Source organism: Sturnira hondurensis, unplaced genomic scaffold, assembly GCF_014824575.4.
Source record: "Sturnira hondurensis isolate 20B ecotype Veracruz unplaced genomic scaffold, ASM1482457v3 Scaffold0000880, whole genome shotgun sequence".
Taxonomy (NCBI): Eukaryota; Metazoa; Chordata; class Mammalia; order Chiroptera; family Phyllostomidae; genus Sturnira; species Sturnira hondurensis.
In genome coordinates, this window is record NW_028073511.1 from 20312001 (window position 1) to 20339583 (window position 27583).

Sequence of the window (27583 nt, forward strand, 5' to 3'; positions counted from 1 at the left end):
TGACCCTTTTAGACCTGCCATTATTTTAAAATTTTAATCCTCAATAATTTATCATTTTACCCATTCTTGACTTCTCTCTCCATTCCTAAGAATATCTTCTGTACCATGAAACTGCAGTGGTAGCCCAATGGGCTCCAAGTTCCAGCCTTCCAACACTGCTTCAATCTGACTGAAGCCTGTAATGGTCCCCTTTGCCATGATGCCACGGACACATCGGAGTGCATAAGAAACTCAGTCCGCTTTTTCGAATAGCTGTGGCCCTGAATACTATGGCCTTATTTTGGATCAATCAAGTAGCTTTTCAGCTGATCTTGAAGTTAAGTCTGAGCACACATGATAACACCGTTTGATTTCAAAGGCGCCCAGAACTTTTGAGGATCAGCGCGATGGCTGGGTCACCACTTTCACCACTGGCAGCTGCAGAGCGAGTCGCAGAACCAGAGCCCGTTTCCCTCCATCCCATCACTGAGTCTCTCTGCTTGGCCTTATACCAAGGGGCAGAATGCACACATCCCTTCTAATATGTTGAGTAACTCTTTGGGGGGCAGAAATCTTGCTAATTCAAGGGTGTTTATCAGGGGGAACTGTGAATAACCCTCCTCCTATCTCCCAGAACTCCTGCACAGAATTTCAGAATGCAAGCCAGGCTGGCCATCCAGAGCGGCAGGAAGGAGCGAGCGCCTGCACTCACCACGCACAACAGGACTCTGTGCATGTGACCTTGGTACCACTGTCTGTGCTTTTTGTGTCATGTTCAATGACTTTTATCAGGCAGACACTGAGGTCCACTTAAATGGTACAACCCAAGTGCAACTATATATTTCAAAACTAAAGGGAAAAATCAAGTAAACATTTCACTGAACAGTCAGCAGCCCTTGAGTGTCACTGGTATCCTGTATAGATACCGGTCACACACCTGGCCTCGTAGCACCAAGCACCTGGACAAAGCTGAGGCTCAAATAAAACAGAGAAGAAGAATTCTCCTCTTGCCTCCTTATCTCTTTGCCAAGTAACACAGGTTAAAGAAGGGAAGTGGTCTAGTCCTTCATAATTGACTATGAACTAAAAACAAGGCCAAAATAAAGCAATAACAACAAATAAAACCCTGAGGGTAGGCCAGGGATTTCAGAGCTTGTCATTGGAGTTTAATACCAGGAGTGAAGGAAAATTGAGAAGTGAGGGCACTCACTTCCTTACTCCTTTTCATAGAAGGCCCTAAAGAACTTGATGATAAAATCCCAGAAACCTCTTTGAAGAGGGGTTCAAATGCAAGAAAAGGAAAAGTTACACCAGGTTTTCCCAGAGGCATTTGTGTTGTGACCTCCTCAAGCTGCGGAAGCTAAAGGGCAGGGCTTAGATTACTTCACAGGGAGTAAAGGCTGGAAGACCAGTAGCTGGGGCTGTGCACATGCTTCTAGTAGCTCCTCTAGCGCCCACCCCCAGCAACGAGCATCAAAAAACGGAAATGGGGAAGTGCTGGGAGGAGGTCCAACGACCTTTAGACATGCACGCACCCACCAGGATGCTATGTTTACCTTTCCTCCTAAGAATCCAGAAGCTAAGTCCTGCTTATGGATTCTTTGACAGTTCTTAGGAGCACTGAAGAGCACGCATTCCCATGCCCAGTTTTGTTTCTGGCCGCTTCCTTTTCGATCCTCTTTTGGAGGATCTTTCTCAAGAACTGAGAGTTTTTTTTGACCCAGTTCATCCTCTGCCCCGGGGCATGGCTTGGGAGTGGCTTCTCAGATCTGGGCCACACTCACACAAGAACACTGCCCACCCTCCTGACTGAGGGAGCGGGACATCCACAGCGGAGTCACAGGTCACTCACGGTCCTGAGCGGCATGGTCCTGNCGCTTCCTTTTCGATCCTCTTTTGGAGGATCTTTCTCAAGAACTGAGAGTTTTTTTTGACCCAGTTCATCCTCTGCCCCGGGGCATAGCTTGGGAGTGGCTTCTCAGATCTGGGCCACACTCACACAAGAACACTGCCCACCCTCCTGACTGAGGGAGCGGGACATCCACAGCGGAGTCACAGGTCACTCACGGTCCTGAGCGGCATGGTCCTGTTAAGGGATGAAGACCATAGCAGCATCGGGCCTGGGTAAGAAAGTCCCGGAAGCTCCTTTGTGAGTGCTCTGGAGGTAAAAAGCACTGAAGATACTTAATCTATAAATAAATAAATTAATAAATAAATAAAACACCAGAGGGCCCTTTATAGATAAGCACCTCTATCAATAAAAAAAAAAACCCTCTCGAGTTCCAAAGCCCTCATGCAGTGGATCAGTAAGCTTTACACAACCTGCAGAAAGTAGCACGATCAGGACATGAACTGGAAATGTTCCAACACCGGGTATTTCTCGCTTGATGACACACAAGTCACCGACACTGTCCCCGAGGTAGTCTTGTTTTCAAGGAGTTACAGAACAGCTCCGCAGCCCCTGGGAGCACCCTCCTGATGCCCATTGCACTTCCCCACGCCTCTTGTGTCTGTGTCCACGGTGTCACAGACCCTTAGGCGTTCTGCCCCGCAGAGCAGACTTGAGTCCAAGGCAGACAACAAAGAAATGCAATTCCAAGACCTGGCTTGAAGATTGCACTCCAAAGAAGACTTTGCCAAAATGATTTGCAGGTGCTTACCTGGCAGCCATTTTGGGAAAAGCTACAGAATTAAATAAATAACAAAACTTGACATCCAACAAACATGCATGTCTCTCTGTTGTTGGGCCCCACGCTCCTCATCCTTGCTCCTTTCATTTTTAAGAAAGGGCCAAGAAAAGAGAAAGGAATCAATGCTTTAAAACTGGGGAACACATTTCTGACACTGAGGACACTATACAGTATTTATCTAAAGAATGAGTTGACCAGTTTCCAAGCACAAGCTATGCAAGAACAACTTGTGGCTGAAATACCTCGGTGATAAATGTCTAACTCTCTGAGGAAAGAAGTGGTGACCTTCAACATGTCTAGAGAGAACTGATGCCTGGCCCTTTCTACCCTCGAAGGCCCAGCTTGACGTTAGAGCCGCCCACGGGGGCGGTCTACACCCGCAAGGAGCCACTCTTGACCAGGAATGTTTTTCTTGTACAGTTTCCTCACTGACTCAAACAGAACACCCTGGAAGACGACAGGGAACTAGGCCTATTAGGGCACAGACATTCAACACCCCAATGGTTCTTGGAGACTCCATTTCCACATTACATTCGACATCATAAGCCATCGAGGAGATCCTGGCCTTGAGCTCATGAAGCATGCTTTCTTCCCACAGACTTAAGTTTTTCAAAAGTCTCATTGGGAAAAATGCAATTAAACGAACTGTAATTTTATCCAAATGGCCGTGTGAAGAGGAGGCAGAACACCCTCCTTCTCTTATTCACTTCACCATCACTGCCCAGGGGTCATCCTAACAAAAAACCCTTCAGACCTCCAGCCTGGATCAACAAATTAAACGTTAAGATAAATAAAAAGTTAAATCAGCATTTAGCGAAAGCTCTATCCTCCTGTAGGAGGTCATTCAATTCAATGACAGTCGTGGCAAAGTCCACCAGGTCCACGAAGTCAGACGTGATGATGTTGACACCTGTGGCCCCAGGCTTCTGAGCTTTCACCCAGTCCAGGATGGCAGGAAGATTCCTACACAGGGGAGTGTTGGGGGAGAGAGAACAGAGAGCAGAGGTTAGCCAGAAATGGAAAGAAAACGTTTCCCTTCACGTAACAAAAGTATGCCAATAACAGCGTGAACACCCCGAAGTTTGTCCATGGGAAGGCTCTGGCCTTCCTACGTCTTTCCGGGACAAAGCACTGTCTACCCCACAGAGGATGGTACTTCAGGGTTGCTCTGTTGGCAGACGAGATTATTTGCCTCAAGCCCCAAAGAGATGCATGTGAACAGGATCTTAGAACTAATATCAAAAGCCCAGTGATTAATAGGTTCTTTATTTTTTATCATAAAAATTTCAGGAACATTGCAATACTGAAATTTATAGTAAGTGTATCCACCATCTAAGTTTCACCAGTAATGTCTTACTGTACGTATTCACTCACCATATCTATCAGTCAATCTGTCACTCTATCCTTCCATCAATTTATCTTACATTTTTGACAAATTCTAACTGCAAATATCCCCCCAAACATCCCCCAAACACCTCAGTATGCATACCATTAACTAGGGTTCTCGACATGTTTTCAAGTTTTCCTTTGCCGTAATGCCGATACCCACTGACGTGCACCCACCAGCTGAGTTTTGACAAATGTACACGCGTGACCCACACCCATATCAAGGTAGAGAACCTTATCAGCGCCCCAGGAAGTTCCTGCACACACCTTCCCCTTCAATCCCCCCCCATCTTCTCAGAGGCAACAGTTAGATTTTTTTCTACCACAGAGTAAATTTGCCTGTTCCAGAACTTCATGTAAGTCATGCAATATGTGTTCTTGGGTACGAGGTTCTTTCTTTCAGCGAGCGGGTTTGAAACTCACCCATGTCGTGGCCTGCATCCACATTCTGTTCTTTTGTTACAATAACTGCCTCGTGTTCCATTGTATGAATATACTGTAGCCTGTTTGTCCATTTTGCTGGTGATGGGTAAAAAGGCTATGTCCAGTTTTTCAATATTATGAATAACACTGCTACGGGCATTCTTCCACACGTCTTTTAGTGGACATTGATGCACATTTCTCGGGGTAAATAACAAGGAGTGAAATTGGTCTATTACATGGTAGGTTTACACTTCGTTTTATCAGAAACTTCCAAATCTTTTCCCAAAGATGTCAGCCCATGGTACATTGCCATCAACAAAGTATGAGAGGTCTGGTCGCCTCACATCTTCTCCAGAATTGGTGTTCTCAGTCTTCCTAATTTTTGCCGTGTCAGTGGAGAGTGACAATACCTCCCGGTGTTTTACTCTGCAATTTCCCATGACCATGGTGCTGAGCCGTCTGTCCTGTACTTATTGGCGGTTTGTGTGTCTTCTTTGGGAAGCATCTGCTCAATGTTTTTACTCTTTCTTTTGGCTATTAAGTTGTGGAAGTTACTTGTATATTCTGGAACTAGTTGTTTGTCAGATATAATTTTTGATATTATACCCCTGCCTAAGCTTGCCTATTAATTTTTTCACTGGCATATTTTGGTGAGCTGAATTCCTTAATTTTGATGGAGTCTAAATTATCATTTTTTTTGTGGTTTCTGTGACTGACTTAAGAAAATTCTGCTGGCGCCCAAGTCACAAAGGTATTTTCCCATTTTCTTCTAAAAACTTTGTGGTTCTAGCTTTTATGTTTAGACCTAAGATACATCTCGACTTAATTTTCATAATATGGTGTTATAAGGTTCGAGGTTTACCTTTTCCATATTCATATGCAGTTATTCTGTAGTATGTATGGTTTCTTAATAGAATAATGCTCACTCAGTTGCTCACATTTTATAATTTGAGGACTCTCCATGTGATACAATGTTTTGCCAAAGAAGCTCATAGTTTATTGACATAAACAATGATGACAATTTAGTGTGATACTTTCTATATTAGTAGTGAATGTAAAGTACCACGGTGGGTAGAGAGGAGGGCGCTATGAAGTGTCCACATAGTTTTGCATCAAGGTCAAAACTCCTCGAGCAGGAGGCAACTGACGGATGTTTCTCCCTCATCCTCATCTCTCTCTCTCTCTCTCTCCACCCTGTCTTCCTCTCTATCTAAAATCAATAGACATATCTTTCGCTGAGGATTAAAAACTAACAAACAAACTTTCCTAAAGTGGTCAGTCACATCCTGCTGCCCAGGTGGGAAAATGTTGTGGCCCAAGAACGAAGGGCCCAAATACAGCCTCGTCTTGGAGACAGGGACCTGGCATTCGGCTGTTCACCGGAAGGTCACAGCAGTACTGATACATTTGAGACTTTTAAAAAAAACCGTTTCTTGGTGTTTTACTATGAAATGCAGGCGCCATCTTCTGGTGATGGCGAGGAAATGAGACATTAAAGGCTCCGTGGCAACTCCTGCTGACTGCAGCAGAGGCAAACCTCAGGGGATCCCTGGAGCTTGTGCAGAGAAATGTGGGAAAGGGGAGCATCTGCAGTCTCAGGTGACAATGAGCTCTCTGTCAGCTTGGGTTGCAGGTGTCAACCAAGGCAAGGATCAAATAACCAGGATTATGTACAAGGAAAGGGAACTGTAGAGCCTGTGAGGAGGAGCCACTTTATTTTCTTAACTCCTGACATTTACCAAGATGAGGGATCAGTGGAGAAGACTGAGCCAGGTATTGCTGACAGACCGTGGGGCGACAAACCCCACGGGCTGCAGAGCAGCAGGTTAGGAATGTCCCTTTGACTGGGAGGCCCACTGCATTGTTTCTGCGTTTCCTCGGACAGGGATGGCATACTTATTTTGTGCCAGGTACTGCAGTGGGCAGTTTCATGTAAAGACTCTAAGGTTTTATGTGGTAATATTGACCCCATTTAACTGGTGAGAAAACTGTAGCAAACTTGTTAAAGGCCACTCTGTTGTTAAGGGACTGCATTAATTTGGTAGGGCTGACATAAGAAAATGCCAAAAGCCACAGACTGCGTGGCTTAAACAACAGAAATTTATTTTCTCACTGTCTGAAGGCTGGAAGTCCCAGATCAAGGTGTTGGCAGGTTTGGGTTCCTCTGAGGCCTCCCTCCTGGCCATGTATATGGCCACCTTCGTGCTGTCTCCTCACATGGTCTTTTCTCTGTGCACACATGTCCCTGATGTCTCTCTGGGTACCCAGATGTCCTCTTCTTGTAAGAGCAGCAATCAGATTGCATCAGGTCCCACCCTAACTGGCCTCATTTTAACTTCATCACCTCTTTAAAGGTCTCTCTCTAAATAACATACTAGCTACTGAGGGTTAGGACTTCGGCATGGGAATTTTCAGGGAACTAGGTCCCTAGCCATGCAGGGACCTAGTCGGGCTACATCTCATCCTCTGATTTCAGTCTGTGTCCCCTCCTACAGCCCCATGGCTACTCTGTCCTCAGGCTTGGGCAAAACTTCCTTTCATTTGATTTTAGTAGGAGTGCAGTTTCTAATAATCTAGGGGAAATGATCACAGAAATTCAGTCAGAATTCTATCCATATTCCTTTTAGAGTAATGAGCCAATAAAACAAGATCTCAGGTCTGCAATTCACTTAAGAGTTGGGGTGAGGCGGGGTTAACTCTCTGCTGAGAACCCCCCCCCCCCATTTTAGGAAAATACACGTTGTCTTTTTCCTCTTGGTTAAGCTGATAACCAGTGCCCAAAGGCAGTTTGACAGTGCCCCTGTGTGCCTCAGATAGGACAGACCTCCTGGGTGTTGACACTCTGGGGAAGGCCCTGTGACAACTGCTTGTTTCCTATGTTTGTTCAATAGCCCAGAGGAAATGACAGGCTGTGCTGGCGTTAGGGAATGAAGTCTGGACCACAGACTTAGGGACCACAGCTGAATTTCTTCCTTCAGCTGATGTGGAGGCCTGGGAATGCAGGATGCATCCCTGTAACATGCTTGTGATCAGAGGGAGTGGAGATGCCCACGTGTCTTTCAGCCCTGGAGACATCTATTTGCCTGCTGCCCTGGGCCAGGGCTCCAGCATGCCAGGACACCTTGGCTTTGGACACAGACTGCCATCGTCACCACTAAGTCCTAGAGCCTGGTGCTTCATCTGCAGCCAGATCACAGCTCTGGGAACTTACATGTACAGAAAGCATTGAGACTTCACAGTTGTAATCAGGAAGATCTGACCAGATTTAGGTGCTAATAAGGCAACTGCAGGTCAGTGGAGCCGAAAGAACAGGACTCTGAAATGTCTATATCAAGTCATTGCTGAACACTGAAAAGGGCAACAGTCCAGCAATCAGAAGTCCACAGTTGAGACATATTATTGACTCTTACCAGCTATACAGGTCTGGGTCACTGAACCTTACTGAGCCCCATCTGAAATGGGGACAATAACGTGTTCTAGACCAGGAGTCCCCAATATCCAGGCTGTAGACTGGTACCAGTCTGGGCCTGTTAGGAACCGGGCTGCACAGCAGGAGGTGAGCTTGAATGTAATGCACTTGGATTATCCTGAAACCATTCCCTGCAACCCCTGGTCCATGGAAAAATGGTCTCCCATGAAACTGGTCCCTTGTGCCAAAAAGGTTGCGGACTGCTGCCCTAGACAATGTCCCCTCCCGGCAGCTGGCTTACTTTACGGGTGAAATGAAATCGTCTACAAGAGGGTACTGTCTATTCACAATACAATATATAAATATAACTTATCCTTACTTTAAAATATGCCCTCTTCTTCATTAGTCTGGTTATCTGGATGGACTTTTGTAACAATGATTCTCACACTGTTTTTACTAATCTGTATGTTTATTTTTCCTGACAGACTCTAAGTTCCATGAGGGCAGAGACTGCATTATTCACTGGGTATCCATGGACCCAGCTGCTCCTAGGCACTCAGTCTGTATTGAATGAATGAATGAATAAATAAATGTTAATCTACAAATGTACCAAAGGCAGGAGGAAAAGGGCAGGGATATGCCCTTTGAACGTACATTATAGAAAAAGAAAGTTCATAATTCTGGAACTCTCAGAGACATATCACTGGGTTATGAATATGCTCCTTTTCAAGTTCAGCACAGATGATTCAGGCAAGACTTAGTAGAGTCACAAAAAAGGGGTTTGCTTATGGCCATGGCATCAAGAGCTGTCACCGAGAAAGAAAAGTTCATTCATTCCTTGCTATCCACACTCCTGCCAGGGGAGCCCCAGCTATCCGAAGTCACGCTGCTCAAACTCAGAGCCAGATATGCGCAGACAGGAACATGCCTTTCGGTGCAGCTTTCACTGTCTGAGTTCTGGTGCTCCCCACCTGGAACTCAAGAACCAAAGCGATGCTTGCAAATATCCCTGGTTCCCCAGGCATGTTAGCTTCCTCAGATTGGGTTGCACAGAGTGCCCTCTATTCAAATATATTTATAACAGTCCCTTTATCCATACACGTGTACACAGATGCAGATATTATACACATGTACATATATACGAGGCATCCTTTTTCTGGACAACACGTATCATCTATTGGTGTCCAGCATAAAGAACACCATCCAGTACAGAGTTTCTGGAGCTGCTCTTGCCTAATGGTACAGTCAGGGTCAGTTTTGCTCTGGGGAAGTATTTAAAGCTATGGCACAGTGTGTGGCATCCTATGCCGCTTCTTGGGACTCATTGTCACTGTGGAAGGGAGGACACCCCGAATCTTTGAAGAGTTATCTCTGAATCGCTAGCACCCAGCACGTGGCCACATTTGCTACTTCTTCTTAAGGGAGTGTATGCTTGGGACAGCTACGAGGGTAGGAGGGCAGGGTGTTAGCTAAAAGTGCTGTGCTTTAGTATCAAATGTGGAGGGTATTTATGGTATAATGTGTACATGTTCATGAAGAATGTAGAGAGCCTTTGGCCACAGTTAATGAAGCCACTTCAAATGTACAGCTTTTTCAAACAGAAGGCAGTTTGTGCCGCTGTATTTTAAATCTTCATACTACATGGTTTTACTGCTGTTTATTTTGAAAAGACTAAGGAAAATTTAAAAAAACAACAATAACCTTATTTTGGGGATGGAAGTAAATTCTCACCTGTGAACCAGAGTGTTCTTAAGGCCACCAACCAGGCCTCGGGCGATGGTCTTCGCTCTGGGGGTGAGAATCGCTTGAGAGACATGGAAGGCTCCGCGTGGGGCTCGCTCACCCAGAGTAGTTTCCAAGAAGAGGATGAGTTTGCGCACACTTGTGGTATTTGCCCAGGGCGCTGGGATCTTCTTTCCGGGCCACAGGAAGGGGTATTGCTTGTAGAAGGGGCAGTGGTAGAAAATAAGAACCTGAAACATTCAGAACAGAAAAAGGAGAGCAATTCATGAACGAACTGAATATCAACTCCTTGGCTTTTATGCTGATTGCCAGGAGGAAAGGCAAACAAATATAAACACATGGAAATACAAATTATGACATATATTTTTAGGAAAATCAATAAGCAAGGACTAAAGCACTTGCATTTGTCTGACTTGAAGAATCTTCACTTTATTTTTGTCAGCATTTTGAAATATGGTAAAATCCTGAATCCTTGCTCAGACTATGATTTAAAGGAATGTCTAAAATATAACAGACAGGATTACAAAGGGAATCAATGAGAAGGAAACAGAGCTATTAATCTATTAATTGAATTTGTAATAAATTAATGTGTTTCATAATAAATACATTAAAGTATTTTGTAGTAAGTATAAGGTCTATAATTCTGAATTAATGAGTATAAATGATATTTCAAGATATGTGCAGTAACTGACGTGATACGGAAATATATGTGATTTCTACAGGGACAAATCACAAGTGGGGGCCAAACTCATATACCTGCCTGCACTCATAATCCATGAGCACCTAATTTTCAGTTAAAGGCTAGTAGGAATAAATACGTAGCTTTTTTCCATCAAAATCCATGGACTTCTTATACTCTTCAGAACCCAAGTGGAGAACCCCTGAGGCTACAAGTATGGCTCAGATGCTCACAGAATTGACACTGAGCCTTGCAGTGGGGATGAGCACACTGAACTGATTGGCAGGACGCAGATTTCCAGTGGTGCATGCCGACTGTGAATGAAACAGTCTTTCCCAGGGGAGAGCAGGAGAAGGCTCAAGGCCGGGAGGGCTTCCAGGAGGCGATGAGTCTCCCACAGGACTTCTCAGGATGCTGGTGATTTTGAAAATAATTAGCCAGCCGCATCCATAGCATTAATTAGTCTCTGAGAGGCAGCCGAGGGACAGGGAATTGCTATTTTGGCTGTCCCAATTCAGAGCCCTGCTGCTTAGGTTTCTAGAAGTAATGTATGTTTCCCCCTTGGGGCACCAGTGAGCTCTACCTGCAGGAATGTCTGTGTGCTATTTACACTCCCTGGAATGCAGTCCATGGACGGCTGCCCTGAGAGCATGGTCTCCAGGCACCTAAGGTGGACTCCTGGTGTGTGTTTCATTTCCAGTGCCTGCTTAGCTCCTAACCAAGGTGCCTAACTGCTCCTGAAGGCCTAGAAAAGAGGAGTGCCAGGTGTGAAGCACCGAACGGGCTAAGAGTTGTTCTTGTTTTTAATGGTTTTGAGTAATGTCTGACTGACTCTTAATGATGTCTGTGGTAAACAGTGTGTTAATGAGGTTAATCACAGGCTCCTTGTAAGCAGATTGTCCGGGAGATTGAGGAGGATTTCCTGCTGGCGTTGTAATTGGCTGGTTGGGAAGGCTGGCATCTCCAGAGTCTGTGAGTGAGGAAAGCTGGACTGTGAACTGGGCTGTGGGAGAGACAGGGGCTGTGTGATCCTTGGAAGGGGCCGTCCACCCACTGCCCGAGCTGCCTGCCCCTGGGCAGTGTCAGGGCAGGAGAGGACAGTGCTCCCCTTTACTTAGCCTTGGAAAATATGCAAAAAGTACAAATTATGCAAAAGGAATTTTATGCCTTTCCTCAAGAGCCTTCTTGAGGAATCTGATCCTAAAGGTTCCAGGGAGAATTTCTATTTATGGTAGGAGAATGGCCTAGCAAACCAACCCTCGTTCTGCAGAATTCGAGGGCCAGTGCTCCTTGCCTAGGGCTCCTTGCCTGTGTTTTGCATCTTCTTCTTCGCCAGCTCACTCTGCTGTGTTTTTCTCTGAGATACCTTCTCTTCCAGCTCAGCAATTTATGTTCAGTTTTTCTCTTGAGACTATGATTTAAAATTTCATTTCATTTGAGAAATATTCCTTCATTGACTTCCTCTTATTCAGATTGGTCCTTTCCTGGAGGCCTCTGGGATGTAGATTTAGACTATGCACCATTTTTCAATTGATTGAGCACAAAGCCCCTTTTAACCCCTTTTCTTCATATAGTACATTTGAGGCAGCTTTATTTTGCAACTGTGTATTGGCTGTTTTGTATTCTACCAGTGTTATGTATTCTTACCGTCTCAGTAAGATTCTAAATACTGCCAATTTGTAGATTAAATTTTCTAATTCATTGTACCCTGGAAACCCACAGCCACTAATTTACAAATGCATATCTGTGAGCTATGATGTAATTGCATGCTAACTAAAGGAAATGTAACGGGACGGGGATACACTTCTTGCTATTAAATTGTACTAATACAAAATTGTATTTTGCTCAGGGGCTTACATGCAATGCATCTCATTACATAATGAATAACGTTCAGCCACCAGTCTGGTCCTGCCCCAGTGCCGGGAGATGGCTGAGGACTCTGCTCTCTCTTTGTTTTGTTTTTAAGAAAAGAACTGCCAGGGAAAGGTTTGGGAAAGGAAGAACAGGGAGAGCCTAGAATTCAGATTGATGACATTCTCCCTTTTCCTAGTATGTTGTCACAGTATCTTTCTTTATAATTTCAGCCTTATTTATAGTTGGATGATACAGATTAGCCCATACTTAAAAACTATGCTACATTGTCACTGTGCTGTGAGAAAGTCACCATCCATGCTATCCATTATTCCTGAAGACACCTGTTACTCCCACAGATTTCTAAGCAATTCAGTATGCAGTATGGCAGCCCGTCCAGAATACTGCCTGTGGGTGCAATTATAAAGCTATATTTATAACAGATACCTGTTCATAAACTTAGCTGCACTCAAACTTAACCGTGCTTGAATCCCAGGACTCTGAAGCCCTCTTGCTGGTCTCCCTCCTTTCCCCCATTCTGATAGCCCTGTAGAGGCCCTGACGGGAGGGGCTCATAAAAAAAAGAGTTTTCATTAGCATGATCTATGACACTAGTTTTGGAAATCGCCAAGCCATGTGGACAGCCCTCAGAGCACGAGGACCTGTGGGAGCACTGCGAGCCCAGCAGCCTGGGGCGGCCTCCTGGCTCTTCTCTCTCACTAACGGTGCTCTCCCAGGCAACTTGCTCAATCTCTCTACGCCTCGGTCTGCTCATCTGCAAAGAAAGAATAACGACAAAATACCTGTCTCATAGTGTGGCTGAAAGGATGAAATGAGTTAATCCTTATACTGAGCACATGGTGAAGGCTGGGTCAATGTTAGCTGTTATTGTTGCTGCTATTATCATTATTTAGTGTTGTAAGAGAGAGACTCCACTGGGGGGAAAAGTCTCCCCACATGAGACCTGTGAGTCTAGATGTATATAGACTCATGTTTGGAGGAAGAGGTGCGATAAATATTTGGCAAACCATCACTTACAAACTCTTCTGTGAGAAATAGCTTAGATAAATTTTTAACAGATACTAAGAGTTGACTCATTAGCCGCTGGAGTCTCTGGCCTTAATCACTGTCATGAGTGTGCAAAGCAAGCTGGTATTTCCAATTATTCAGGCCAAACCTGGGAGTTAGCCTGAGTCCTCTCTTCCTTTCACACCCTCAGTCCCAACCACTAGGCAACCCTGTTGGCTCTCCTTTCAGACAGATTCACAAGCTCACCTCTTCCGCCAACAGTCTTCTCCCTGGTTGTCCCATTCCGCCTATACCAGGTGACCTCCTGGTAACCAGAGGGACAGCCTTACAACCTAAGTCAGGTCCCAGCACCCTGTGCTCAGAATCCTCCTCACCCAGAGAGAAAGCCCAGTCCTTGCAGCACCTTGAGGCCCACACAATTACCCCTTCTCTCTCTGCCCTCCTCTGCTGCCCTGCTGTCCAGCCCTGCTCCCTGCTTGTCCTCAGAGATGTCAGGCACACTCTTGCTGAGGCCTCCCCACTGCCTTGCTCCTCGCTGGGAAAGCTCTTCCCCAATACCCATGTGATTGACTCCTTCGAATGTCATCTTGTGGGAGGGCTGTGTTGATCAATCTGTTTAAAATTGTGACCAACTCTCCAACCCGCAGAAGTCTGGCTCTCCCTGACCATGCTTGACTCTCTTTTTCATGGCTCTTAATACCTTCTGTCATTATATATAATGTATTTATTATGTTTATTATGTAGGAGCTGTCTCCCTCCACATGAACCTTGACCATTAGGTCAAGGAGCTTTGTTTTATTTACTAATTTATTCCAAGTGCTTAGAATGTTACTTCCTTAGCACATATTTGGTGTTCAAAAAGTATTTGCAAGTGCATAATCTTTAATTGATTTCTAATTAAAAGCTCTTCTCTAAGTTCAAAAATAACTGTCTCCTGAAGATGCTTTGGTTAATGCATCTATGAGCAAGTGAGCAACTATGAATGAAACATACTGTCTTTTTTTAAAGAGAGTCTAAATTGGAAGCTGACATTTTCTGGAGCTCCTTTCTCCCACTGTGTACCATCCTGTGGGATTAGAGCAGAATATTTCCAAGGCCCACTTTCCTTTTCTTGAATAGGTCCCTCCTGGGCCTAGGTTTAGGGGCTCCTCTCAGCAGAAGCAATCTGGGGGTTCATCTCCTAGCTCGAACCCCCCCCATGGGTTCTTCCTTCCTCAACTCTCTCCAACTATGACCCAAATTCTGTAATGATGGCCTTTAAAAATATTAACACACCTGAAATGATAACTTCACATGCCTTTGTCAGCTAATGCTTTTACTTAGCAAGCGATACTTTGTCAGGGATTATCTGACATTGAGTTGAAGGCAAGATTAAACAGTCTGTCCCTGAGAGAAAGCAGGAGGGTGAAAATGAAATTTTACGGGAGAGAGGAAAACAGTAGAACCAACTGGTCCAATTTCATAACGTTGCCTTGGGTTGGTTCTGATCAGGCCCCTTGAAGTCAATTTAGATGCCAAACAGGTTGCCAAAAACGTTTTAAATACTTGGCAGGTGTTCACCCCCATTCAAGGGCATCCAGGGAGCCCTTGGAGCTACCCTAGAGCCCAGGAACCTGCATCAGTATATTAAATATTCCCCCCCAAACTATGCCTTCTAGACGGAGGGCCTGGAACAGAGCCGTCTGATAGCTGGCGATATGGAAAAGGCAGAAATAGTTCTGTTCTCACCCTGGGAAGCTCATCTCAGTTTCCTCCTACCTGGCACTTCTTCTCCCACAGGATCTGCAGGGTCAGACTCTCCACACTGCAGGCTGAGCAGAGCTTGTTTCCAAAGGCCTCCTGGATCCGGTGAACCAGATGTTTGTGGTGGGCCTCGTCCATGGCATAGAAATGGTTGAAATCCAGGAAGACAATCTCTTGGGGGTGCTGTGTAAGAAACGTGTCAATCTCCATCAGCCCATCCCAGACCTTGATGCCGAAAAGCCCATGGATAAAGTAGATTTCCTGGTCAGCATCCCCTGGCTTGGAGGACACACGCAGGTCAAAGTAGCGGATCCCAGCCTCCAGTTGTTCTCGGAAGGTCAGGTTCTGAGTCACAGACCATTTCTTCATTAGCTTCTTCACTAAGGAGATCCTGGCGAGGCGTATGATAGCTGGGGTTTGGTCAGGTCCCACGGGGGACTTCTCATCCACCCAGTAGCTGAATGAATCATGGGAGCCTACACAAAGGAATAAAGGTGAGTAATGCAGTTGAGACTAGACCTGGCCAAAAAAAAAAAAAAAGCTAATCAACAGCAAAACAAAAATTAGGAGCCAAATACACACCAAAGAATTGTAAACAAATATTTGCAAAAATTTTCAGCTTGCTAGGAATGGAAAAAACACAAATAAAAGCAATGGTATCTTTTTATCAGCTTGTTAAGCCTGGGGTAAACTATAATCCTTATATATTGCTAGTGTAAGCTAACTTAATAAATACCCTTTTGGAAAGCTATTTAGAAATATGCTTGGAAAAAGGAGCTTGAAAATATTCATGCCACTTCATCTAATTTCATTTCAGGAAAGCCATTTTGAGGAAATAAACTAGTTTTGGAAAAACAAAGGTTTGCTGAGGAATAACCAAAATAGAGACAAACTGGAGGTTGCTTGAGTACCCCTCACAGAACCGTCATTGGAACAAAGGCTACAAAAGACCTGTGCCACCTTGGTAATGCTGGGATGGCATCTTAGGAAAGGCAGAATTTGAAAACAAAACCCCGACTTATTTTTATGCTTCTGTAACTACTATTTTGCTATTGTATGAATGAGTCCGCAGGGCACATTGTGCCAAGGTAGCACTGGTAGCAGCTGCTCTCCAAGTTCACTGTGCCGCCCAAGGATGACAAGAAGAAAAAGGATGCCGGAAAGGTGGCCAAGAAAGTCAGAGACCCAGTGACTAAGTCTGGGGGCAAGCCAAAAAGAGAAGTAGTTCAAAGGCAAAGTTTGGGAAAAGCTCAATAACCTAGTCTTTTTTGGCAAAGCAACATATGACAAACTCTGTAAGGAAGTTCCCAACTATAAGCTTCTAACTCCAGTTGTTGTCTCTGAGAGACTGAGAATTGTGGTTCCTTGGCCAGGATGGCCCTTTAAGAGCTCCTTAGTGAAGGGCCTGCCACTCAACTGGTTTCAAAGCACAGAGCTCAAGTAATTTACACCGAGGGTGGGGATGCCCTGGACGCTGGTGAAGACAGATGAACAGGTCTCTGCAGTTGTACATTTTGGAAAATAAAAATTCATTAAATTAAAAAAAATGAGTACATAGGAATGACTTCTTGACAGATCAGATAAACATCTGGAGGAGTTCAATACAGGTTAGTATTATGGTCTTTTTTTCAATTCATCTCTTAATGAGGTGAATCTGCTATTAAATAAATCACATGTTTCCTTCCTCTGCCTTAAACCACAGGAGGGTAGGCTTCCTCCTAGACCCTGAGATGATCTTATTGTTGTAAAGTATTAGAGGCCACAATAGACACAGTTCTAACTATAGTGCGAAAATATTTCCAAGGTGAACACTACCTTTAACAAGTACCTTTCAGCTTGTCACTGGTTTCCACTGAGGGTCAGCCATCATTACCAGGTTAGCTCTGTGACTTTTTGACTAACAAGAAATATTTTCATATTGGCTCTGATACTGGGGACTCCGCACAGATGGCTGTGCTTTGCAGGCAAAATCAAGGAGGAAAACGCCCTCGTTCTGACACCACTAGCAGTGTTCCCAACCACTACCACACACGTTCGAACTTAAACGTTTAATCATACTAGTTTGTTGTTTCACCAGTCGCCTGCGTTACTAAATCTTAAGAGTGTGCATTTCATGCACACTACAGAACTTTACAGAACTCTACTGCTTTATGCTTTATTATTCCCATTTCCTTGCAAATATGTCATTCTGGGATGGCTTTACTATTTTATCTTCTCAGAAATAAAGTGGAAAAGGGAAAAAAGGTGACGAGCAATGCATTCTTTTTATGTAGTCTCTAGAACATGGAGAACATTCAGTAACTATGAAGAAAAAAGATATTTACCAATCATTAGGCGAAGCCAATTTGCAAGCAAGAAAATTACTAGCATATTTCAGGTAAAAAAATTGCTGTTACTTCTAGAAATGTGGAGCAAGTCTCCCTGGACTTTTCATATTGGTTGTTTCTGTTAACGAGACTCATTGGATACTTGCCTAATGCTCTGCTTCCTTTGGCTGTACAGAAATAGGAAATCTTTATACCTCCTCATTGAGAGATTTATTATGAATACATTACATATAGATGGTGAAAAGCCAGTTCTCTCCTCTCTTTAACTCCTATTAGCAGCCCAGCTGTTCAGGATTGAGTGTGAGTGCGCAGTACAGCGTGAGGCGCACATTGAACTTCATTCTTCCCTGGGTATCAGGGAACAGCCATTATCCAAGCAGGGGAAGGAAGGCAAATCCCCTCTGGAATTGTCTTCTTGCTGCTGAGCCCAGTCTCATCTCCAGAGGGAGATGTGCTAACAACCTCTAATGCTTTTCTCCAAGTCTGAGGGCTGTGCAGCGATGTGACAGTGACGGGGGAGCCCCAGGGACCACTTCTGCATACCCAGGGACACACGCGGTACCCAGCTCAGCCCACAGAAGAGGGAGGGCCGGCACAGTCCCTGGGAACAGAGTCTCTCTTTATCTCTTTGCTCCCTTTCCCGTTGCCCCGCCCCCCCTTCCTCTCTGACATCCTGTGTCCAGAGCCGCCCCCTCCCTCCCCTTGACAGGAAAGGACAGGACAATGGAGCAGATTGTTTGCTGAATGCTTTACCGAGGTTGCCCTACCTAGGCTGACAGCAGTCAACACCAGCCTTCACTCTAACTATTAGCGATGTTTTTGCCTTTCTACTTATTTTTTCCCCAGGAAGCTTTTGCCTCATATAAAGTGAGGGAAATAAAATTGGTACTTTAGCCATTCTTTTTTTTAACAAGATAAAATGCCCTCCTCTATCCTGCATATAGAATACTTAACAGATATGCAACCTGCAAATAGTACTGATTAAAAAATCCTAATATTTCACACCCAAGTGCATTATCAAAGCTTCTCCTTCTTCCTACACCCGATAGAAGTTATTTCACTCTTTAAAGAATGTCTATAGCGAGGGCTCCTTTTCTCTATGCCGGGGATGTATGGATTAAATTCAGGCACTCCTCCTGAAGAGGAAAAGAAAAAAACCTGCTCTGTGGGTCCTTCCTTTCTTCTCCAAGAGAATGGCTGTGTGGGAGTCGCTAGAAAGAGCAGCTCTGTGATTTCTGGTTTGTTTTATGATAGGGTTAGAAGTTTAGGCCCTCTTCCTGCTGTGAGTTCTGCCACAGAAAGTATTTTTGCTGCTACTGTCCCCTAGTACCTATGCATCTTCACTCACCCCTCTCCATGGCTTTTAGAGAGATAAATCTCTCTCTAAAATAGATGTAAGTGGTACTCTGTACCTGAAGAACAAAACAGAGCACTTTCCCTCACACGCCTTACCCTTTCAAGTCTTCTTTTCCCTTCTCTTGCCCTGTCTTCTCTTCCTTGCTGTCAAATCCTTGCAGACCAGTCCCACTGCTTGGTCTCCGATGAGCTACTCCCTTCTTTCCATCCACGGCCACTTCCCCTCCTTCCCCCTGCTACTTTTGATCCTTAGAACCTTCGAATCAACAGCTCCAAACAGCTTTCTTTTTCCCAGCTTCTCTGAGGGTTTGCTAAGTTGGCTCTTTTCTGGAACTTTCCATTCCCTTGTCTTCCAAGAAGGTTAGGAACAGACTTCAAGGTTTTCCCAACCTTCTGTTAACACTCCCTTTCTGCCTTCTTTGCTGGTTCCTCATCTTCCTTCTTGTTCCAGATTTAAATGTTTTTCAAGGATCTCTATTCTCTGCCTTTTCCCACCTTTTCTATTGCTCCCTGAGTTCAACACAGTGTCATCATACAAATGACCCCAAAATCTTCACTTTTAGCTCAGATTCTTCTAAAAGTTCCAAGGTTGTTCCCAACTTCCTGCTGCGGTTTTCCACCTAATGGCCTGCTCACACAACAAAGCACACATTTTGAAAGCCCTGCCACCCATAGCTGCCCACACCCTAAAGTACCTCTCTCAAATTTCTGCTACTCGTTCACTCAGTCATTCAAATTGAAAACTTAGATTCAATTTAGATTCTTCCTTCTTCCTCGCCCTTTGCATCCAACCAGTTACCCAAACTTTGCATTTGACTGTTGCAACATATATCAAACCTGTCTCTTCCTCTAATCTTCAACTGCCCCTACCTGGCTCATATATTCATTCCCCGTCATGTAAGCAGGACTGAAAGAACCTTGACTTTTCTTCTTTCACCCCAGCCAAAAGTTATCATTTCAGGATATTGTGACTGTAACTTTCTTTCTCTCCGCTCTCTCCCAAACCGGTTCAAACTCTGAGTGCTGCTGTTTAGGACTCCCTTCAGTGTGGCCCCAGCGCATTGTTCCAGGCTCTGCCAGGCCCCCACGCCAAGCCTGGTGCCTACTGATGTGCCATACTCATTGATAGGCAGGCTTCTTCTTGCACTCTGTTCACTTTCTTTGGCTGATACCATCCATAAAATATTCTCCCAGCCCAACCCTGTCCACACCTCTCCAGCACTTATAACCCCAGGCAGGAGGTCTGACAGGTTGTGCAGCCCTGTCTCAGTTTTCTCATCTGTGAAATGAGCACGATGGTACCTACCATCACACAAGTTGTGACTGTTAGAATGTATGCAAAGTGCTTGGACAATCCTGACACATGGTGATGGCTGGCCTATTGTTATTATTATTATTAGTCATCATTGTTAGTTAGAAACTAGAGGTGGCAAGGGCGATTAACTGAAACTCTTTATCTTAAATACTTGGGGTCTGGAGGACTTTCTTTCCTGAAGGTTTTCTTTCCTCTCCATCTTACTGGCTGGCGTGACGTTGACTGGAGGCGAGCCTCTACCCTGTCGGCTGTAGCTTCCACTCACTCTCTTGGCCACAGCTGAAGCTTCATCACCAGCCACTTCTACAATCTCAAAATCAGTATTCCACTTTCTGACCACAACTTACTTTTCTTCTGCCTCACTGTGCCTTGACTCCTGCTTCCCTGAACTGAGAGCCCAGGTGGCTGTTACTTGCCACTTTCACCTACAGAATTGTAAATTACAACTTTCTGTTAGGGTCTCCATCAGGGTCTGTTGTCTATCCCCACAGGCAGGCATGTGCACGGCCCCAAAATGTCTTTGGAAATAGTAACACAATGTCTAACAAATTTTTTGACTAACAAGAAATATTTTCTCTTCTTCTCCATTATTTCTCATGTATAGAGTAGACTCAACAGAGTTTTAGAAAATAATAGGCACTAAATATCAGATGGCTGTCTTCAGACTCCTCCGTGTAGGGAGTTTTGTTGTTATCTCAAGATTATTCCATATAGAGCAGGAAATACGGATACACAACCTCTTCCTTTCTACACTCCACGGATTGATAGCAACCCTACTTCTGGCTCTGCCAAGATGAGGTGTTTTTTTTCTCCAACATTTGGAAAGTTATTTCTCTGCATTCCTTTCATCTTTACAATCACTACTCCTGTCCCTTCCTGTTTCCTTAAACATTCAACAGGCATTACAAATGTCTCCTTTTTTCCTCTTTTCATGTACACAAAACCCTGCATAGTGTATGTAAAAGCACTTTATAGTCTAGAGAAGTAATTCTTAACTTCAAACACATATCAGAATCCTCTTCGGGGAGCGTCTAAAAACCACCAGTGACCAAGACTCCACTCCAGGTGTGCTGAGTCAGAATCTCTCTGGGCTGAGAGTGGAGAACGAAAAACTTGAAAAGCTCCTGGGTGATTCGGGCACTGAGATTGGACACCACTTGCCATTGGTGTAATATTATCCTCTCCCAACAAGTTCTCTGATTTCTGGGATTGTCTTCTTTGGTTGGTCTTCTAGAACTTTCAAACCTTCAGATAACAATCTGGTGGACTGGCTCACCCATATCTTGGTAGAAGAAGCTTTCTTCATCACTCCTTTTGTTTCCGGGATGTGTTGTGCTTTTGGAACAGTTGAGAAACCAGTGCTTGTATGCGGAGAAAAACAATGCAGGGGGGGTTTTCTCTCCTTATTATGCCTTCTAGTAAGTGATTATGTAGGTGAGTTAGGTTAATTAGAACCTTTCAGATGTGCATGAAGTTAGAGGAAAAAAATTTGAATGGGGAAGGCTAGCAAGATATTTCTCCAATGGTATAGTTATTTCCTCCTAGAAAGCACTGGATGACAAGTTAATCCAAGAGACCAGGTAGAAGAAAGTAAGTGGGCCTTGTGAGAACTGGAGAAAACCCATTTGCTGTTTATCTGGAACACCAATTGCTACTTGATTCTTTCCAAGGTTTGTTATTTGAGGAAAAGGAGCTATCAAGTGAACACACTGTGATTTTTAGTTACAGCGCTTTCATTACCCACTTCTTGAAAATCAGAGTAGTAGCTATTTTCCTGAACTCATTTAATTTAAAAGAATTTAAAGCAAGCTTCTTGGGAACGTGGTCTTTAAATAAAACAAAAAGAATTCAAACCACACATCCTGAAATGACAGCTTTCATTGCAATACAATAGCATTTCAGATTACATGGTAACCATACAGCTATGGAGGGAAAAATGAAACAAAAGTATAGTGAGGAACAAATATGAGAAAGTAAGAGAAACTTGTCCATCACACCTCTCGGTGGCTGGGATGACGACCCAGGTCAAAGAACACTTGACCTCACATATTTAAGAAAATCTCTCCTCCCCACCTCCCTTAGGTACTACTCTGCCTTTGGGGAACCCTTTCAGCTTTGAAGCTCATTATCACCCTCCAAGTCCACTCACTTAAGTCCACCTCCCACCCTGTGTTTACCCCACCACTCAAAATTCAAAATTATCAGTGCATCTAGGCTATGCATTCTCAATGAGATGACAAAATTGGTTCTTGGAGGATGAGAAAAAAAATCTCACTCTTTTAATATATAAAGCACAGACATATATATACACACAAAGGGTGGGACAAAAGTAGTTTACAGCTGTGAGTACGTGAAACTCTGTTTATTCTTGTATTATTATTGATCAATTATTGTATTATTTTCTATATGAACCACTGTAACCCCACTTCCGCCCTGCCCTGTGCACACACACTACAAATACACATAGTACCTAAACAGATATACAGTACACCTGTGGTATTAAAATCTCACTGCTGTGGTGGTAAGCAGGATAAAAATGGCTAAAAAGAGTCCTTAGTGAAGTGATAGAGAACAAAAGGCTGACAATATTTCTCTAGACTGAGCATCCTGGTAGGCAAATGGGCATCTGACTTGTTTGGGCTGGACTGCAGACCCCGCCCATCTTTTTAGCCTTAACAGGCATGTCTCTCAGGGCCTCTGGCAACTGTTCTCCACTGGATAGCCGTCCATCCAGTGACCCAGTACTACGCTGCTGGTCCCATCCCCTGCTGCCAGAGCACTAATGAGTTGGAAACCAACTCAATTCCTTCTTGTTCAGTTATATTTTAAATATTTCCAATGGGCATCTCCAGGCAGAGAAATCTGCCCATTTAGCCCAAAGGACCCAAACTTGCAGTTTACAAGATGTCAGTTTAGCAAGAAGAAATTGACAAACAGTGAGTCCTGAGACCTAACTTTATGAACTATTACAGTTCTGAACAAGCTGAAAGGAGACGTCCCAGAGTGCTGAAGAGCGTGGAGTTGGTGCCAGGCTGCTAAGTTCATAATGCTGGATTTACTGCTTACTAGCTCTGTGATTGAAATGCTGAGCCTCGGTTTCTCCTTGTGTGAAATGGGGATAACAACAGTACCAACCCTCAATAATGGGTGTCGAAGACAAATTGATTAACTCAGGTAAGCACTTGGAAAAGGCCCTGGCAAACAAAATGAGCTCAAATATATGATATCATTATTAAGAAATTTGTGTCATCTGCTTGGATGATACTATCTGAGAGACAAATAATTCTGGTTTTTAAATAATGCTGTGAAACCTCAAATACTTATATTCAGGTATCTGCCATGGCTGTTCACTGGGAAAATGAAGCCTGCAATTTAAATGACTTATTTTAAGTTATACCCAGAATCAACATCAAAAGGAGTAAATTTAAAAAAAAGGAGTAAATTCAGACCATAGTACTATACAGCTTAAGTATAAACTGGCACTAAAAGGAAAATTATAAATTACCTCTAGTCTGCTTCTATATCAATAACTTAGTAAATAAATATAATCACTACATGATTTGAATGTATAGTAGAAAAAGTTCTAAGAATGTTCTTTTTTTAAAAAGGTTTTATTTATTTTATTTTTAGAGAGAGGGTGAAGAAACACTAATGTGCTCTGGCTGGTGTAGCTCAGTGGATTGAGCATGGGCCTGTGAAGCAAAGGGTTGCTGGTTCGATTCCCAGTCAGGGCACATGCCTGGGTTGCAGGCCAGGTCCCCAGTAGGGGACACATGAGAGGCAACCACACATTGATGTTTCTCTCCCACTCTCTCCTTCCCTTCCCCTCTCTCTAAAAATAAATAAAATAGTTTTTAAAAACTTTTAAAAAAAGAAACATTAATATGTGGTTTCCTCTTGCACGTCCCCTACTGAGGACCAGGCCTGCAACCCAGGTATGTGCCCTGACAGGGAACTGAACCAGTGACCCTTTGCTTGGTAGGTCCATCCTCAATCCGCTGAGCTACACTAGCCAGGCCAAGGATGTTCTTAATTTTTTTTAACCTTAAAAAATAAGACATCTTCGAGTGATTTATAAGAAAATCAAATATACAAAAATAAATCCAATCTATTGCTAAAAGCATGTTGGAGAGCAGATTTATGGCGAGAGAAAACCTATAATCCATTATTTCAAATGAAAAAAAATTCCCAATTTACAAAAAAAACCTATCAATTTTCATAAATATCACTAAATCACTCAAACACCCACAAAGAAACTTCCCCAAATAAAATATGTTGAACACCAAAACCCAGAATCAACAATATTTTCAGAATTTTTTCTGTGTTTTCTTATACATTAAAAATATTAGTGCATGTTCTGGCTGGTGTGGCTTGTTTGGAGTGTTATACCATAAACCAAAAGGTTGCAGGTTCAATCACCAGCCAGAGCACATGCCTAGGTTGCAGGTTTTGTATATGGTCAGGACAAATATGAGGCAACCAATTGATGTTTCCATCACCCTGATGTTTTTTCCCCTCTTTTCCTTTTTTCCTTCCTATCTCTCTAAAGGCAACTATCATGTCCTTGGATGAGGATACAAACAAATACATTAATGCATAGTTCTTAGGGATATAAACATGGCCAAGTTTACATGTTTGGCTCTCTCAACTTTCTTTATCACCACTTGTTTTTCTTTGCATGAGTGAACTTGTCATTCATGGGTTTACCTATTTGATTTGCAGGCTTTCTGCTTTTTAGAAGACAGTTTTACTCAATAGTGTGGTAAGTTGAGAGCATTGTGCACACCACAAGCCTATTGGGAGAGCAGCTCCACTATACAGATACAACACGGTCTCCACCTTCTTGCCTTGGATGTACCTGCAACCCACCGTGCAAAGGTGCTGTCATGAGATTTTTGATTCACGTAATGAATTCCAGGTAAAACAAATCTTACATTTTGCTTAGATGACAAGATTTCATTTAATAAAAAAACTCTTGATATTTTTCTAAGGTTGGAGAGACCACAACTTAATTTTAGAAATGACAAAAATATGTGTCTAAATATGCATGGGGGCTTGTCAGCAAGCCCAAATTTCCTGAAGAAGAGCCATTTAGGACATGCTTATTCCACCCACTCTCAGACTCAGCCAGTAACAAGGGATATTTAGGGGCACCTCCCTGGTCCTTCAGGGAACAATGGACTTTAGACCCACTAGTGGTCAGCTCTCACTTCCTCTGGAGGGCATCAGTGGCTCACCTCCCTGGCTTCCTGGCTCATGGCAGGCAGCGCTGGCAGGACTGAGGGCTCCTGGGGACAGCATGCTGAGGGCCCACCAGCACTGCAGCAGCTGCGGGACCAGTCTACAAGAGATTATTACACTGTTGTTGGGCTAGACAGCAAATTTGGTGCCAGTTGATGCTGGCTTTCACCAGTGATTCCTTACAAAATGGGCAGGATAGAAAAAAGAACAATTCTCTTTAACAGACATAGTCAACTCTTTATCCTGAATATAAACACATGATAAGAAAAAGAAACAATTTTTAGTTCACTATCCTCTAAGAAGAGCGAATCCTGGTAACTGTGGTATCTTTTGTTTGTACCACACAACTGAAATATTCATGTTTGGCATTAATGGCTTTCGATGTACTTGAAGCAGTATTAAGCAGTAGCTGGGGGTGGGGGAAGAAAGCTTGGAGAGAGAAGTTTGGAAAGACCCAGATTGCTCTGCTGAGGAAAGGGAAAGAGTGGAGAATTGGAAGGGGAACAAACGAGGGGCTCACAGGGACTGCAGGGCCGAGGAGAGACCTGGAAGAGGAGACAAACCAAATGGGGATTTTTTTCAAAGGTGCGGTCCAATTCCACTTCTGTAACTCTCCCTAAATCAGGCGTAAGTATTTTTAAAGTGAGAGCTCGAAGGGATGCCATAATAATCACTTGTCCGAGGCAAATGTGTGTCTGGGTCCAACCCTGTTTTTAGGCCCCACTACCCCAGGGGCTCTCTCCTACTGGACTCCCCAGCTCCTCGTCTCCCCTCACCCAGGACCAGAGCAGAGTTTGAAGGCTGGGGCAGGCCTTGCTGGGAGTGGTGCGGTACCACACAAAGGAGGAGGAGGTGGAAGTGTACAACAGAAGCCTTCTTCCTGGTGGACACACACTTAGAAAAGATCCCTTTATGAAAAATCTTTCACTTAGTGTATTGGAATTTACACTTGACCACAGGGGCTAGGTAATATACAAGTTCTGTTCAGAAGGCACCCAGCCATGTGATATGAAAAAGAGACATTTGTTGAACAAGATATAAGCAACACTGTACATAGGACAATGACACCTCAGTACCCTTCAAAGTAGGTACCTTGGGACCTCACGCAGTTCACTCAATTGCCATCAGCTGCTCTGTAGTATTTCCCTGAATCTCATGGATGGTTTGAAATCTCTTTCGTTTCAAAGGTGATTTTAGTTTTGGGAAAAGCCAGAAGTTGCAGTGTGCCAAATCTGGGCTGTAGCAGGGCTGAGTCACCTGGCTGATCTGCTGTTTCACCAAAAACTCTGCACAAGACATGAGGCATGAGTGGACCCTTTGTCTGATGAAGCTGCCAATCACGAGTTGCCCATAGCTCTGGCCTCCTGAGTCATCCAAATAGTTTCCGCAGAGGAATGTTCAAGATTAATGCAAAATTTGATGCAGGTTTGTTGCTCTACATGCTTAGTCATTTTGAATGTGGTGACCACACAGTATGCATTCTCATTCAGTAGCGTCTACTGCCCCCACCGACTAGTATGGTGAAGTCATCACTGTTCACACATGCTCATTCTAGTACCCTCTACTTGGTTGCCAGGTTACATCAATGTCATGCAAACTGTTCTCATTATAGTAACAATAGCTGGACTTTTTTTGGACAGACCTAGTGTGTGTGTGTGTGTGTGTGTGTGTGTGCATGTATCAATAAACAAGATACATAGGCTTTGTGGGGGCAGTCTAAGGAGAAAAAAGATGAATAGAGGAACAAAAGCATAAAGTATAAATTAAACAAACATGAGAAATAGTGTTTCACAACACCATAGAGGTAACTACAGCAGTCAGAAAATGTATTATCAGTTAATCTGAACAAACAGAAAACGTCTGTGGATCAGGCTGGGAATGTTTTCATTAGTTGACTGAAGACTTATGGCCACTGGGAGAGTCCAGCTCAGGCTCGATGCTGACCAGGACGCCTTGCAGCGGTCGAATGCAGCATTCCACAGCTGGTCTGTCGCTGCTGCCAGTGCAGCATGGTGTGGCCGTGCTGCGGCTCAGACGCTCCAACTCTGTGCCTCCACAACCCTAGAGGGGCCTGATGCTCAACTTCCACGGATAATAAATGCCTGGGCCTCACGCGCTGCATGTGGCTTATTTAAAGATAACAGAGATTCCAAAAAAGGGAGAGCGACCCCAGGAGCGAGGCTTGCAAACCGGGCAGCTTTTTCTCTGCTCTTGCAATTTGATAATCTACACAAACCTCCCAGGGACTGTGGTGTCTAGAATAAGTACATGTTTACACAACAGAATCCAGCTCAATCTTTCCTTTTCTTTCCCCTGGTTATGTAAAAATGAAAAGAAAAAGGAATAGGTGACGTGTACCTCTCACCCCACCCCCTTCCCCAGCTTTACACTGTTGGGCTATTTCCCTCCATC

At 44.0% G+C, this 27583-nt stretch overlaps 1 protein-coding gene and 1 pseudogene across 1 annotated transcript in view; one reads left to right on the plus strand and one right to left on the minus strand.

The window, feature by feature from the left end:
• Positions 1-1861: 1861 nt before the first annotated feature.
• The window catches only part of PLCXD2 (phosphatidylinositol specific phospholipase C X domain containing 2), a 43821-nt gene continuing 18099 nt past the window's right edge, over positions 1862-27583 (minus strand). The window contains exons 2-4 of the mRNA XM_037055463.1: positions 14948-15408; positions 9619-9860; positions 1862-3632 (exon numbers count right to left, since the gene is read on the minus strand). Of these exons, the coding sequence (XP_036911358.1) occupies positions 3473-3632; positions 9619-9860; positions 14948-15408 (863 nt within the window). The 3' untranslated portion in view covers positions 1862-3472. The remainder of the gene's footprint in view (positions 3633-9618; positions 9861-14947; positions 15409-27583) is intronic.
• LOC118993856 (40S ribosomal protein S25-like) lies at positions 15586-16423 on the plus strand (annotated as a pseudogene).